The 17,528-nt window shown below is 41.9% G+C and overlaps 1 protein-coding gene across 1 annotated transcript in view; it reads right to left on the reverse strand.

Moving 5' to 3' along the window:
* bnc1 (basonuclin zinc finger protein 1) overlaps nt 1–13,266 on the reverse strand; it is a 54,988-nt gene extending 41,722 nt beyond the window's left edge. The window contains exon 1 of the mRNA XM_079340168.1: nt 13,179–13,266. Within this exon, the coding sequence (XP_079196294.1) occupies nt 13,179–13,187 (9 nt within the window). The 5' untranslated portion in view covers nt 13,188–13,266. The remainder of the gene's footprint in view (nt 1–13,178) is intronic.
* Nucleotides 13,267–17,528: the final 4,262 nt, after the last annotated feature.

A 17,528-nucleotide genomic window follows, 5' to 3' on the forward strand; every position in this document is an offset into this window, starting at 1 on the left:
AACACAGATGCCACTGAATGAGACACCTGAGTCAGAGCAGATGACTCAATCCCCGTAGTTACATCCATATTGTACTAATGGACCCCCCCAGATCCATGTGAAGCAACGGGGCACTGACTGTGCCAGAAACAATGGTGACACAGTTGGAAAACCCCGGCAAGCCCGACTTTACTGTGCACTCACTCCCAAGTAAGTGAGACGCTGATTTTGCAACATTGGAGAATCGTCACTTGGCCCGTCTGTGTAAGAGTGTGTGTGATGTCTGAGCTTTGGAGTGTGTAGGGACATGCAGCTGGTGAGCACACATCTCTTTCATAGAGCAAATCTCACCCAAATCCCCCTCACCTGGAGCAACACACACACACACACACACACACACACACACACACAGATGGCTAACTCAAGCCTGTAAAAGTCCAAGGGCCCTGTGCAGGAATGTTTGTGTTGCACAATGACCTCATTGTGCCGTGATATGGCTTGTCTGAGCCACGCTCTGTGGCAGTCACACCTGTTCCACCTATGCCAAAGGGCTGACAAAGCCAGAGATACATCAATCAGCATTTAGATCACATAGACACACACACAGATGAACACACACAGATGAGAGACACATGCATGCACTTGCAGAGACGCACACTGCTGATGTGGCAGTGTCTCTGCTTACAGCAGGGTGGCTCGCTGAACACTACCACATTAAATGAACCCGGATACAAAAGGATACCTTGACTTTTAAATGTGTCATTTGCTTTGACTTGTAGCCTGTTTAAATAAGTGAATCTGGATATTAGCTTGCTGTTTGAAAATGGTATTAAATATTTGTATTTGTACTGTCTTTAATGTGCAAGAAACATTTCTGTGCCTTTGTGCGCATCCCGGTTTTCCATCGGACGGCGCGCGGCCGACACCACTGGGTCTGTTTCTGAAGCGTAAGCACGGCTGAGTGCGACGTGTGCTCGCAAGTTAAACGAAGAACTACAAGATTAAACAAGATATGTATAAAAGAGTGTTAAACAACTTTGTCTTTCTGAACCTGGTTTGCTGTCCTGTTTTGACCTGAGGTTGATGAGTGATAGGATGAACTACAATCGAGGGGGTCTGTATTTTGTTTGATTTCGAAATCGATTGGATTCTTGGTGCGTTCTCTTGTCTGACTTCCTGTCTGGGCCATTCTGCTCTCATCAGCCAATTGGATCAGATTCATTGTTGTTTTTTATTGTTGATTTGGTTGTCTCTATCCATCTCTGTCTTTCCTCACTTTCCAACCCTGTAGATTCATCCTGGGTCTGGTTCTGCTCGAGCTTTCTGCCTGTTAAAAGAAGGTTTTTCCTTGCCACTTTTACTTTGTTTATTGTTGCCAAGTTCCTAATGGATGAACTGTGACTTTTTAAATATAATAGTAAAGGATACAGTCTTGACCTGCTCTTTTTGAACTGTCTTGAGATACAATCGGTTTTGAATTGTTGCTGTTCAGATGTGAAGCTTGATCGATTGAATTTTGCTTTGACTACGTCATCGAAAAAGATGAGTTATTTATTTAGGAAATTAATCTCATAGTCTCATTAAATGATCAACTAGTTAGACCGCATTAATGATTGAGCATTTTCAATTACTGATCAAGAAGTATTGCCCGTGCCACATCAAAAGTGCAGAATGACGTTCACCTTTAGAGGCTCAGTGTGATTAATGTGACCAGTGTGACCAACCAAATGCATTTCTCGTTTTCTGTTCAACATGCCATATTGACAGTTAAATTGAACTGCTTGCAAAGAAAACCTGCAAATTTGCTTTCCATTAAAGGGGAATCTTTTCATGACCCTTTGCTCCCATGACAGAGACAAACCATGATGAAGAGGCAGAATGTTAATTTTGTCCATATGTGACCTTGTCCCTTCAGTCCAGTTCAGTTCAGCACTACTGTAGATTATTATTACTGAACGTCTTACTTCATGCTTTTCTGATGCCTTTAATCTTACAACACATTGCACCATCTTAACACACACACACACACACACACACTCACACACACACTGTTTGCAAAGCAAAGTGTGTCAGCAATGCAGGAGCTTCAGTCCACCAAGAAAACAATGTCACTTGAAAGTCAAGTCATACGGATCTTTTTAAGCAGCTGTAAAACTAAACTTTTAAGAAGTTCCTATAAGATGTAAAGGGCGGGGGTGCAGTGCCTGGGAGCTTGAGTCTTGTCAGACACTTTTACTGAAGTACACATTTCCATACAATCACTTTGTTCAAGATCAAATCAAGCAGTTGTGGTTTCACAAACCAATCATGTGAAAGAGGCGCTCCTCCATTAAAATAAAATGCAGTTTTAAATTTGAGGTAATAGTATCGGTCAGATCAGTTGTCCTGACAAACACTGAAGCCTGAGTGAAGTTTAAGTATGTTCTAAACCGGGCCTTTTCAACTGGTGGCTCAGGGGCCAACTTCGGCCCCGAGGATGACATCAGACTGTCCTGCAGATCAGTTTTTTTGTTGTTGTTTTTTTTTTACAAATCGAAAATAAATAAATTATAAACAGTGGGGGGAAATTTGTGAATGACCGTAAAGTGTAGCTTGTGACAGCAGAGCGCTCCTGTTTTATAGAACGTCTTTGGTCCTGTGCTCGCAGCCTGTCACAAGCTTGTGTCGTTAATGGAAAAAAACGGCTTTCGCACACTAAACTGCTGTGGTGTGCTGGCTTGAAATAAGTCTGAATATCTGCTCCATAGCATCTGCTCTGTATTTGTACCTTTGTTGGCTCGATGAGTTGAACAAAGAAGGTGACTTTTACATCACACACACCCAGGAAACAAATGATTAACCCTTTATCTGGCAAGTGATTATTTTTGTTAATTTCTGTACACATTACATATGTCCACCCTTCTGCACCTCAGTAAGGTCGAGAAGCATGTGATCCTCACTCAGCCAATCAGACGAGATCACCATAGTCACTGATCCTGCTATTGTGGCTCTTGAACCAAATATAGTGACTTTGTCAATGTTTATTTTTCTAAATGAAATTAAATTTTTTTAACAGAAATACAGTTCTATTATGTCACCCAATAACACTCTGAGAATGAATGTTTGATTTTCAAAGTATTTCAATGAGTGCCCTATAAATGTTTGACATGAGCACAGACTTAGTTTATTTTTTAATCTTTAAATGTACATGTTCACTATTTAAATTGAAGAGCTTTGCTGTTATGAATTTACTTTTCAAGCTAAGTGCTGAAAGCCATAATTGCAATACAAATCACAATCTCCTTCCCCATACTTTTCTCCTGTTACCAACCAAGACTTTTCACTGTCACTTCCTGAGTCCATGACATGATGTCATTAAGACAGTCGTCACATTGTCATCTGATCCGCTGGCTCATTGGCCTGGTGGGTCCCCAGTGCTAGAAGAGCACTTCCAGGAAGCCTCTGATACACTTGTGATAAAGGCTTTGCAAGTGAGCTAAAGTGATGTTTCAGAGGGAAATGACTGCTGTTTGTCACATTAACACCACCACTCCGAGAAAAATCAATCAATACCCATCCTGTGTAAGGTCCATCTGGGAGAGCAGCTGCCTCTCCTGATGACACTGATGGGACAGCTCGGCCTATACGTTCCCTTTTCAAATAATCAGCTGATTGTTATGATCGACTTTGTTTCCAGTTAAATGTCTTAAATATTTTTCTGCTGCTCTCTCACCAGCTGGAGTTTGAGCTTCCAGCTTCACAAACAGTTACAGTGAATCAGGCTGATGTCAGCAGGCAACTGGGTCACCAAATATCTGTGCAAATCTCCAAAGACCTGGAGATGAAACTCAGTCCAAGAAGTTAACTACAGTGCTCACTAAAGCCAGTAGACTCAGGTCTATGAGACATCTTCAGGTTGGCATGTTGTGACCAGTTATTATTATTATTGTTCAGGAAACGATAGTTTCAGAATAGAGCATAGACAGACCACAAATAGAGCCAGATTGGACCTTATTCTGACCTGTCTTTCCCCTTCGGATACATCGCAATCACACCTGCTATACACGGTACAGTTTGCCTGTGTTGAACTTTTGTACAAGTTCAAGTGTGTGTGACTGCCGCTCTTCTGTTTCTAGATTCAGACTGCTCAGCTCGAGCCCACAGATTATTAAAGAGACCCTTCAGCCTTTAGAACAAAAATACCTTTTTTATTAGACTGACCAAGCCATCCGGGAGGGGGGGGGGGTCCTGGCCTTCAGGCCCCGACACAGGCAGAGAATATAAACTGTAAACGAAGAGAGCTACTAAACTAGAACTACTGAAAAGTGCAAGTAGGCCTACTGTAATATTTACCGGGGATCATGTGACATCAGTGAGTCATTTTCTAACATGCACTCCTGCACATGTCTTTATGTAAATCAGGGATGTCCTTTTAGCACAATTGTTCAGACACTGGTGAAGCAGTGCAGAACATGTTGGGATAAATGGGGCAAAGACACTACACTGGTTGCCACATTATAATTATTCTCCGAAAAGATATTTTCTAATTATTGAAGTATAAAGATTAATGTAGAAGGACAATATTCAACTTCTATTTGTAGAATTTCTTTCAAAAACCAATCAAAAAGTGGTTACTTAAATTATCTGTTGTTATTTTTTTATTTTATTTTTTTTGTCTGGAAAGACATAAACAGTGATTTTCCTTGAATTGCATTTTAGAAATGTTCCAACACCACAAATGAAAATGCTCATTCTGCCTTTATTGTTCTGTAGGGTGGATGCAGATATCTCAAAATTTGGACATACAAATGTAAGACTTTCTTCTGGCTATGAACCACTTGGGTAAAGGAAATGTTATGTACTGATTCTTTAATTAGAAATTAACATATTCATTGTGGACAGGGTCCTTAAACCAGGACTTTTTAATATGGTGTTGCTGTGAAACGGGTTACTTTCCATGAGAGCACAGTACTAAAGCACCGCTGAAGACGCTGACAGCAGCCAGATCCTGGTGTGCTGAAACAGTGATCTGGGTGGGTATGAGAGCACGGTGGGTTAGTGCTGGTGCTGTGGAGGCTGCAGCTGAGAGCTCAGAGCTGTGGGATTGTGGGATTGTGTCAGGCTGAAAGGGGATCCAGCACAGGGCAGAGAAACACAGCAGCTCCCCCTCACTGCTGGAGAACAGCGCTGACACGCTGCCAAGTTCTCAGGGCTCCGCAGCTCTAGTGCGCTCACACACACACACACACACACACACACACACACATCCATACAGAGTTACACTCTATACAGTCACACAAACACAATATTTCACACGGATTCTTAGTCACACACATTTGCACACAAAAATAAATGCATGCAGCATACTGGAAGATACACAGATGCAGCTTAAATGTACTTTCACCCGCAACGACACACTTTAAACTTTTCTTCTTGACAGAAACCTAACTTAATATCCCCTAAAGTGCCCCGTGGTGACAAACACTTCTGTTTTTATTTTTCAGGGGAGAATTTGAGAAGAGAAGGGAGGGATCGGAAAATAGGGGTGAAAAAGAGTGTAAGGAAATACATAAGAGTAATATGGAAAACCTTTAATTTATTTTACTCAACTCATCTTTGCAGCACAATAATTAAAATGCTCATTTTATTACGTAAGTAATTTTTAAATATAACAGCATTAGCATCACTTAAGTGTTCAGAGAATTTGGATTTAAAAGGTTTAACATTAAGAAAGTTTGAAGCTAATAAAGTCAAAATAAAATGTATAACAATAACAAACACCATAACAAAATGGTGTATCGTGCAAAGCAGAACACGGATTTCCCATCAGGACACGTTTTATTACTCAATTTTAAGCTGGTATAAAACAACAGATGGAGATTTATTTAAAGAGGTGGTGGATAACTTGTGATGACTTGGTTTTTTTTTTTTATTCTTCCTGAACACAAGATAGAGTTATGATTGGTCAATAAACCATATTTTAGGATAAATACACTTTGAATTATTATTATTTTTGCTGGACAAAAGTTGAGATTCTGCAGCAGCAGCACAACGTCCAGTCTGTGATTTCGCATTGCATTACAGCGTTGCAAATGCTTGACTTGTCAAAAAGAAACAGCAGGAGCTACACACATTCAGACATGGTCACACACACACACACACACACACACACACACACACACACACACACACACACACACACACACACACACACACACACACACACACACACACACACACACACACACACACACACACACACACACACACACACACACACACACACACACACACACTGGCTCAACCAATCCCGTCTTGCCCCTTTCATGCCTCTGTAACCACCTCCAATGGTGGAACAGAGGTGGACTCAGTCCCCCCCCCCCCCTCGTGACTCCTCCATGACAATCGAAGTGAAGATGAGACTTACGGGGCGCCGTTCAATATCGCGCCTTGAATGTAGAGTCTGAATAGGGGTACTGACACGTAAAAGTTTGCTGGTTACTTTGTGTGCCCCTCCTCTACGTGATCTGCAGAGGTGTGCACAGGTAATAAAAAATAATTACAAATGTGTTAACCACTTAATAAGTTAATTATATTCATAATTAACTTAAGTTAACGTATTTAACTGAATTTGATTTTGTATTGATAAAAGACAACACAAACATCAGCTTCATCAAGGACACATCAGACATGTGTCTGCAGGAGCTGACCATCGCGTTCGGAGAGCTTTACCACTGAGCCACATCCTCAGTGAGTAATGCTCATGCAGGAATATTAAGAATGAGTTTTGGACAACAAACAAAAATACACGTAAGGTAATGTTTAGCAAACAGGTCTAGCTTTCCGTTTGAAAGAAATGCTACATAAGTTGTCTTTAGATTTAAGGGAAGGTTATGTAACTTAAAAATAAGTAATTCTCCAAAAGAAAACATTTTTTTCTTTTGTTTTCACAAAATAATGTCACCCCGGACTTCTGGATGAAAGTCTTGTGTTTTTTGTAACTCATCTATCACCCTTGTAAACTCAAATTGTACATTTGCACACTTGATACTTAATCACCTGACCACCAAATCCTAAAAAAACAAGCCAGAATCCAAAATCGTAGTGGGGCACAGGGCATGTATTTGAAGGATTGGGACACTGGGAAGGCTACATTTTTGGAGAGTAAGGAGGCGCTGCAAAGAGTTCACTTGGTGGACAAAGTTGGGGAAAAAAACGTTATGGGAAATCTGTGAAGGACGGGTTTGAGTGTGACCTGTTGGGACCCCTGAGGGTGAGCCATCAGCCAGACGTCCAGTCACTCCAGTTCATGTGATGAGTTCCAGACTGACTTTTGCTCCTCGTCAACCTTCCCCCCACCTAAAGCCAGCCTCTGGACTCCCTTCATCCTTCCCCTGCTTTTCTCCCTTGTGTCCCATCCCCGCACATCATCAATACCCCTCAACTCTCCCCCCTCCCCTCGCCCCCTCAGCACCCCTCTGGAACCCCTCACTTCAAAAGGCTGCCAGCTTAACATGTCATTGATTAGAGCAGGAGGGGCCTGCAGCCTGGGGCTGAGGGGGTGGTGGGGGCTTCTCTCCAGCTATCTATCACTTCTGGGGAATCACACACCATCAGACAATCAGAGAGAGTTCTTAGAAATATATCCATTCTGCTCTGTTATGGCCCTCTTTCTTCTATTGTGCCCAACACTCACAACAAGCTAATTCTTTTTTTTTCAATCATCAGTCCCAGAAATGCTAACAGGGGTAGGACCAGCGTTTTACAGTGAGTCATCATGTTCTGCCAAGCATCATCAATAACCACATCATTTTCAAGTGTAAGCAAAGTCAGTTGCTCCTCTCTGCCCTTGTGTGTAGGTGTTAGTGGCGAGGTGGTTAAAGAGTTTGAGGGGAAGGGGTGGTTGCAGCCAAACACACCCTGGGGTGGTCCGCTGAACACCAATACCTCCTTGTACACCTGCACACACATAGACACGGTCATGGACAAAGATGTGCTTACACACACACACACACACTCACTCACATTCCCAGGTTGGACATGTGGCAGGCCACCCAGAGCCGCTGCTCTTTTTCCCTTTCAAACACATCTGGTAGCTCCATTAACACCACACAGGAGAGAGTAACTCCCTCCGTCTCTTCTGAATCTTCTCTAACGCTGCTCATGTATAGAAACACCACCTCAGCGAAGGGATAATTGGCCAAATGAGATGTTTGCACACAGCCAACTGTGTATGTCAACAACCTATTAAACAGCGATTATGCCTTGAGCAATGATGTTTTAGCGCAGGTTTTCTCTGACTGCCCTTCTTCCTGTCCTACTATCTCTCTGTCTTACACACACACACACACACACACACACACACACACACACACATACACACACACCAACACACACACATACACACCCACCCACTCAGACAGGCTCTTGATCAGTCTCGCTGGTTTTTAGCGTCGGCTCTGCAACAGAAATAACAGCAATGGAGGTCATTCCTAACAGTGCAGATTTAGTCATGTAGAGCCCTTTGCAGTTTGTGTATAATGTTCATGAGGCAAGTTACAGCTACTTTAACACGCCCACGCACAGTCTGTTTATGCATGAGACAAAAGCAACAAGACAAATCCGCAGCTCTTTCTCATAGTTATCTATTCTATTTATGAGCACTTTAAAATCTATAGAGCACAAACTGTTTTCTAATTCAGGTGGCATATACTAAACAGGATATCAATGCTTAAAATGAGTTCACACTCTCTTTGAAGTGGTTTCATCCTGATGCCATTTAAAGCACTCGGACATTTGGTGTCATCTGGAATTTTGTTATTTTCTTTTTTGAGCTTTTCTAAAAATTCCTTGGTGCAGATTTTTAAGCACAAACAGAGTTAGACTGGTCATCCGACTGGTAGAGGAAACCTAAAGCAGAGGCGGATACTCCTACGTGATTTTGTCTTGGTATGTACACAAAATACCAAGAGGATATTTTGTGCTATAGGGTCTGATTGTTTTCAACAATGTCAAATTATACTGAACACGGAGTGATTCTTAATATTTCCAAAGGCACTGATGTCCCTTGCCAAAGTATGGCCAAGTATTGATTTGAAGTAGAGAAAAGTTAAGTCTCAATGTGTAGTTGTAAGTGTGTCTGCTTACAGCCATAAAAAGAGAAATATGTTCTTACGTTATCACTTGAGAGCATCATAGAGACAAATCTGTATCTTCAGGTTTGTTTTTTTTAACAGCCTTTTTTTTTTTTTCCAGAATCACATTTAAAATGTAACTTTGCAACTGAATGTCCTTCAACTCTCACCATTTGTGAAGTCATTATAAAACTTTTAAGACAAACTTACAATATTTAACTCACTTTTCCTTCGTGTTAGAAATCAGAAACATAAAACCTTTATGAGCATAAAAATAATCTCAAGATTGAAAAGAGAGATTAATAAAAAGCTCTTTCGAAGCTGCGTGCAACTGTTGCTCAGCTTGATGCTGCTGCACTAAGATCAACTTTTCATTGCATTTGTGTTTTTGGTCCTTCCTCGACTCCACTGACGGTTTTGACTGTCCTTTCCTGAACATCCCTTTAGCTTCTCATTGTGTTTTACCACGTTGACCTTTTAGTTTTAACTCGGTGGCTGGTGAAAACATTACAACTCAACCAGCAAGTGAATAAACAGGGGACATATGTAATACACACTCCAGTTGTTGTCTCCCCCTGAGAGAACTGCAAATATCAGAGCTTTCAGTGGACCACAGTTCATTCACCATAGTGTCACCAAGTGACTAAGACATTTGTGTGGTTGTGAATTGTGAACATTTTAACACAAGCTGTAAGGATTGCATGTTTATCCTGTGGTTTCTTTTTATAAAAGTTGCAAGGGGCCCTACTTTACATTCTCTGCTCACCTTATTTTTTCGAATCTTTGGCCATGTTCCCCGATCAACAGCGTGGAGCTAGAGAAGCGTATGGATAGATCGTTTCTCTGGGCTTAGCCATCAGAGACGTTCATCTCCCCCTTCAGTGAAAGCGCTTCAGGTCAGTGAAACCAGAGGGGAGAGAGAGAGAGAGAGAGAGAGAGAGTGAGAGAGAGAGAGAGAGAGAGAGAGTCAAGCTGACCAGACCCTGAACATCTTTCATCTGTGATTACACAGCTTCTCTCTCTGGAGTGAACGCTTCTCCACCCCAGCATACTGATCAGGCCGAGTCAGCCCGCCATGATCACTACAGCTTACAGACTGACTGGCTTGAACGCCATCCCCTCCAACCCCCCCTAACCCTCATCCCTATCCCCCCTTCTCCAGCCCTCTCCTACAGCACCTAGGGTTATCGTCAGAAGTCTATAGCCCCTCACCAAATCTCTGTAGAAATCAGCATGGCTGGATCGGTGAGAAGGCCTGGGCCAGAGGAGGCCTGGGAGAGGAGAGAGGTGCACTCGCTCTGAAGAGACTATCCTCCTGGCTTTTTGAAGGGGGAGGGCAACGGAAGGAAAATCAATAGGCAAGGAGCAGGAGGCCTGTGATGGCATGGCTAATCGGGTTTCTGCATTAATGTTTCAGATGCTGGGAGAACTCGTTGCCTGGCTTGCTGTACTCACGGCCTCAGTGCAGCCTTGCAACATAAGCAGCAAACACATACACACAAAAGACAGCTGTGAGGCTGCAAACATTCACTCCATCAAGCATAGGAAAGGAAAAGCTTGTTGATAAGGAGCTCTTGATTTATTTTCTCACATTGTACATGGTGAAGCAAGTGTCTGTGCAGCAACCAGTCTATAAAACAAGCTGTGAGGGTTGCAATTACAAAATCGGGTTTTTTGCATAATACAATACATACATAATACAATACATGCAAACGTTAATTCAAAGAGCAGAGCAAGAATTGTTAAAGAGAAAAAGGGAGTAGCGCAGATATTTTCCCAAAAAATGTACTCTGCAGGTCACTGCTGAGATAAGGACTAAGAACGAGAGAATGCTGGTGTCTTAAAGCGTGTGTGTGTCCACATGTGTGTAAGCGTAGCTGTGCTGGAGAAGCAGTCCTCCCAGACACTGATTCATAATCTCTAAACTCTGCCAGTATTCAGTGTTTATACCACAGTTTCCACATTGCTTTCCTCTGACATTAGCGGCGTATAAATCAGGGTGCGACAGACAGGCAGCTCCCTTCTAGAGGCTGGTACGGGAAGGAGAGCCGCCACGGGCTGCACCGTGGGCCCCCACCCAACTCCATCGCCGCCTTTCCACGTCACCACCAGATGTGCTTTGCTATCTGCTAACCCCCCCACAAAAAAGAACACACATACACACACACACACACACACACACACACACACACACACACACACACACACACACACACACACACACACACACACACACACACACACACACACACGCACACACACACACACACATACATACCTTCATCCCACCCCTCACACACAACTAATGCCTCCAACCATACTGAAATATTCACTCCCTGCTCTCCTACGCTCTGGCTGTGCAGGTCTGCAGCTTTGACATCAACAACAGCACCGATAGTTTAAGGCGAGTAAAATGATGTAGCCCTGCTCCTGCCTGCAAGTATTCCTCAGACAATCCAGGATTTTTATCCCCCAAAAATATGTAGTCACAAAATGTACATACAGTAGGTATCTGAAAATCTTTCATTTACAAATCATTTTAAAGTTTTCCTGCAAGAATCAAGTCTACAAAAAGATTGTTTCAGGTGTTTTAATAACATTATGTTACCAAAGTTAATCTTCCCCAAAAACACTAATGAAAACTTAAATTGTAAAGGGACCCCTGCCAACGTTTATGTCTCAACAGGACCAATGAAAACAAACATTTAAGGAAAGAAACTTTTGGCTTCATAAGAATGTAATGTAAGGAGATGCAGACTCCGATAGCTTTCTCCTCTCTGAGAAAATAACAACTTGTTTGAATCCATAGATTGTTTATGAAACTCAAGACACACACCTGATGATGTTTTCATGCCCAGCAGTTCATGCAGTTCACCAAGTACTCAGTGTGCCAGTTCACTGTTTTGATTACTGTGTAGATTGAAATGTACAATGTTTTCTCTGTAGTGAAAAATCTATTGACTGATCAGCTAATGTAAACATGAATATAGGATTTATTTAACATTTAATGTGCAAAATTTTATGACAATGTTTTACCTAAAATATCTAAATTAATTACAATTTGACTAAAGCTATTTTATTTTATTTTTTTTAGCAGAGAGAACTCCCATGATTCCCCGTAAGCCTCGCTGCTGTCTTTTCTTATTGTTGTAGTGATAAAGAGCCCCCTGGCTGTGGAATCTACATAATGTATCTTTAAGTAATGCACAAAGAAAATCAATAAGTAGAAGACTCACACTCTGTTACTTAAGAGACATGCTCCTCACACACATGCACAAACGTGTGGACACGTATTAGTGGAGAGATGTCAGAGAGGGGCAGTACTGCCCTGGCACCTCTCCAGCTACCAGACCAACTTCCAAAAGGTCCGCATCGAGACTTGAACCAGCGCCCCTCCGGTTCCCAACTCAAGTTCCGACTGATTGACCTACTGCCACCCCACAATTTCACAAACTATGTCCTCATTGTTTATTTGACTGCGTCTGAAAACAAGTTTGTTCTACTTTGTTACACTGCCAGCTAACGTACTAAATAAAAAACGACATCATGTCAACGCCAATAAATGTAAAGTAAGCATCATAAAGGACTCTTCATGACATCACCAAGTGTGATAACAATAACGTGTGAATAAGGTCAATTGGGTCAATGTGCACTATTATACTGTACAAGGTGCTGGCCCTGAAGGTCAACTTCAACGCAAGAGTAGCTGAGTGCACGAAAAAAATCTTTACACTGTATACAATCAAATGCATTAATATTTCACAGAACTCATGAATTTAAAATCATATTTTGTGAAAGTTTGCATTTAATGAAATGTTTCTGACTTTTATGATTTTTTTGTATTATTATTGAATGTTTAAGAGTTTTACAAAATGTTCTGCAGTTTAGATTCAGGGTAACTGTTGAATAAAAATACAGCACATCATATTCTCATACAACTGTATACATACTGTGTACAGCGAATTCATGGATGGCCTATAAAGATCTGTTAGTTTAAGCTGAGCACATACAGTACTTCATGTATGAATGCAAACAGACATGTATGAAAGATATCTGTCTGCTGGAGGAGAGAAGTGATCGACTCACCAATGACATGTCTTACTCAGGAGGCCCTTTCACAGGTTGTTGATCAGGAGAGCCGTTTCTTACTGTGAGGCGTCAAACAGAGAAGTTCACCATGTAAACCACGAGTAGGACTCCTTTAGATCCACAGCACCTGCAGCTCATCACAAACTCAGGTGATTGGCAACATGACAGCTGAGGCACCTCCTTCAGTGGAGGTGACAATGTGCAGGGGGTTGTGTTCATGTCACATCAGGAAACAGCAGACACACACTTCCTTTATGTTGGCAGAACTGTGTAAAGGATTTTTTTATCCGCACAACAAACATCTTCTGCATTATTGTGTATTTGTGGCCCTGCATGACCTGCAAGGGTTCCATGTTAAGCAAAATATATACCGGTATATATTTTCTTTTATTCGAGCATTTAGAGTAGAAACTGTCCTTCAAAAAAAAGAGGTTTGAAGGGATCAACAACACATTGTTTTGCCATGACCCACCAGAAACATTTGTCCCTCTTTCATTTGAAACGTTCAGTTCAACAAATGATGATCAATAAATTATCTGCAGGGCATGAAGGCACTCGAGCCATAGCATCAAACAGTTCATGACAAAAGATTTGTTCTTCACTCATTTTCATACGAGCACGGCTCTGTGGGTCCCAGAACCTTTTGGTTTAGCTTGAAGAGAAATAAAAAAAAAAAAAAAGTTTTAAGAATGTTGTGTTGTGCAAGAAACCAGCTCTGTCGGTCTATGGAGCTTTCTTGCATGTGTTATCTTTTCCTTTTCATAGTTCTATGCTAAGCAGAATGCCGCAGCGGCTCAGTCTGTAGGGACTTTGGCTGTAAAACCACAAGTTCACCAGTTCACTTCCCGGTAAGGATGAGAATATGGAAACTGGTCTGGTAGCTTGAGTGGTTGCTGAGCACTGCACTCTGAGTGTGCAGCCTCTCCTCTCTCCATCAGTGCTTGTCCATAGGATCCTGTTTGAGCACGTGTGTGTATTTCAGAGTGTGTTCATGTCTTAACAATAAATAATTCTCCTTGGAGCTTGATAAATGATGTCTTTATAAATTATCATGCTAGAGTACCATGACCAGTTTCACTACCCAACAGATTCTGCATTTAAAAAGAGATTTATTTGTAGCACCTTTTTATGCATGTAAAAAGAGGTTTGAATTGTATTTACTGTACATGATAATTATTATTTTTAAATCTCAACAAGTAGTCTTCTCTTTGTAGGGAGTCATTTTGGTCCTGATTTATACATCTCAAATATTGTACTGATTGATGTGAACACTCATTATATATAATAATATCCTGCATCCTGCTTCAGTCATCTCTTGATATTTCTTCTGAAACAGCTGGACGTTGTTCGCGCTTTTATACATAACTGAAAAGACGACGATGGAGTTGTGGATGTGATATCAACAACTACACTGTGTTTAGCTTTTTTGTAACTGTTGTGAAAACATGAAGGTTTTAGATTCCTTAAAATGAACAATTCATACAAAATAAACGGCTTTAGCAGAATATATTTTGTATTTTTTACATTTCCGTTATGGGGAAGGTTTTGCTTTGAGATGTCTCTTGAGCTCTTTGAATGTGAAATTGGATAAAGGGAAATTTAGGTTTGATGAGAAACCCTGGTGATACACGTTCAGAAGTGACCTGTAAGCTCGGAATCACTTGTCCACAGTGATTAAACAACGTAATCCTGTTTTACACATTCACTGATGGCAGAGGCTGCTGTGTAAAGTGACCATCTGAAGTAACTAATCCCACTCATATACATTCATACGCTGCAACAAAGCAGCTGGAGCAACTCGGGAGTGCTTGCCCAAGGACACTTGGGCTGCAGGAGCTGAGCACCGAACCCTGGACCTTCAAGCTAAGAGACGACAGACTCTACCACTGAGCCACAGCCGCCCCTTGTTTCTGTATGTGCTTCAGGGACATCTTTCCTCCGTCATACGTGCGCTAATTAAGAATATAGGAGGCCTCAGAAATGGAACAAAAGCAGACAGTGCAGACGTTAAATGATTACTCATCAAACATGCTCTGTTTCTTCTTCCACATTCACTCCAAAGTTTTTCAGTTTCATGTTCTTACATCTTGGAGCGTTTTCTTTCTGTTTTAACTGATCACGTGTGGACGGTCATTTCTTCTCTCCTTTGACTCCAAAAGCTCTGAATCTGATCACTCAGGTCTCTTCAGCTCAATTCTTTGAACGTGTGTTTGAGTCTGCCAGTAGCTTATTGCTTACCTGCAGGGCCTTGCCCTTGACTGAGGCTGAAGTAAGGATCGAAATGCTTTATTTATGTAACATGTATTCTTGCTCAACAGCCACATACACAGAGAGCAGTGGACCTCACACAGACGGTGAAATATTATGGTAAATGGACTTGAGCTTATATAGCGCTCTTCAAGTCTTCAGACTAGTCGAAGCGCTCCGATCATGAGACAGCTACAGACTGCTTTTCTGAACCAAACACTGGAAGAACTGCAAGCTAACATGATGAGGTTTCATATTATTACAAAGAAAGGTGAAGAAAAAAGATTAATTCATGTATTTCAATGTATTTCATGTGTTTCGTTGACTTTAGTATGACTGTATGACAGTATGAGCAAAGTTGACCCAAAGGATATTGAGTACAGGGTCATGGTCGGGTCACAGCGCTGGCACATCCCCATCTAAAGGAGGGGTGTGTTAATCCTCCTCAGGCCCTGGAATGCCACCACTGGCCCAGCCACGGTTAGGTCCTGCAGCCGGCAGCGGGGCCTCCGATGCTAATTGGAGGCTCTGAAGCGTTGGGAGGCATGCAAATATCTCCGGCTTTACTCAGATACCCTTCTGTTCCACTTCCAGTCCTCTCCAATCCCCTCATTCCACCTGACTGGAGGGGAGGAGGGAGAGGAGGTGAACACAGCTGCTGGTTTGTTGCCTCCTTCCCGTGGGCCCCGGCTGTGTCAAGGGAAGGGGGGGAGGGGCTGGGGTTCTGCGGCCGCTGTTGCCTTGATTAGGGGCCAGGCTTCCAGGCCAGTGTCATGTACAGTACATCAGAGGAGATCAGCAAACCAGCCTGAAAGTCAGATGACACCAAGCACATGCACAGCGATCCTTAACCCCCTCCTCCTCCTTTTATCCACCCCCCATTCCTATCATCTCTTACTTTCAGCCCTCCTTACATTTACCTGCAGCTCCCACTCATTCACTACCCCTGTCACCACTCCCAGCTTTTTCCTCTCCTGTCTGTCGAACCCCCTTGACACATAGAACCCCCCACTCTCCCATGGGATGGATCAGAAAAGGCAACCTGCAGAATGCTGGTTGTTATCAACAGAGGATGAGAGAGAGAGAGAAAGACATAAAAAAGGCGAGGGGCGTTTTGGTGGGGGCTGTCTGGGTAAAGGACCAGAACAGAGGAGGCACGAGGAAGATGTTTAGACTTGGGCGAAGAGCTTGTCAAAACCATCAGGCTTTAGCCTTTGATGAAGACCTTTTGGTTCAGGACTTGAGAGTCACTTGACATTCAGAGAGTGTTAGTGGAATAATTGTCAAGAATCCGTCTTCATTATTTATCCTGAGCAGTACCTCTGGTTCATGTTCCGTCTGGGAAAGACCAACAACCTGCGTCAGGAAGCATCGGCAAACGTCTTCAGTACCTGATAATTGGATAACTTTTTTAGATTCGGTTTGAGTTTTAGTGTTTGAAAACAGAATGTGAATTAGTTTAAGTAACTCTTTGGTCATCTTTGCTTTTTACAGTTTATACTCAACAACAGCGTAATAAAAAGTGATTACTTTTTCATCTTTAAATTGATGCAGTTGACCTAATACAGGTATTAGTCATTGGTAGCAAGACAAATGGGCCATTTACTTTTTTTAAATTCTTTTCTGCCTTTATTAGAGAGAGACAGAAAGTGGATTGTGTCAGAATGCGGGAAAGGGCTTCAGGCCGGAGTCGAACCCGGGCCGCCCGCGTTAGGACTGTTAGCCTCCATACATGGTGTCGCGTGTGCTTACTTTTTAAAACTTTTTTTACTCATGCACAAAAAAACTTTAAACACATAAAGCAGTAACACAGTTTGTATCTGTAAAACGAATAGCTTATAATCAAACAATCAGAGGAAACATTTTACTGCATGAATAATATTTAATCTTTAGCATCAGATGACAAATGTAATATTCTGTTGACTTGTAGTGAATGTACTTTAACATTTTGTTAAGAGTACTTTTACTACCCCTAGCATGCATTTTAAGCACAGAAGAGCTGCAGATTTAAACTATGAAACAACTTCTGAAACATCTTTATAATGGAAGGCTTAGTATTATTAATAAGATCATATTATTACTATAACAAAACTATTATTG

This window comes from Symphodus melops (genome assembly GCF_947650265.1).
Source record: "Symphodus melops genome assembly, chromosome: 3".
NCBI lineage: Eukaryota > Metazoa > Chordata > Actinopteri > Labriformes > Labridae > Symphodus > Symphodus melops.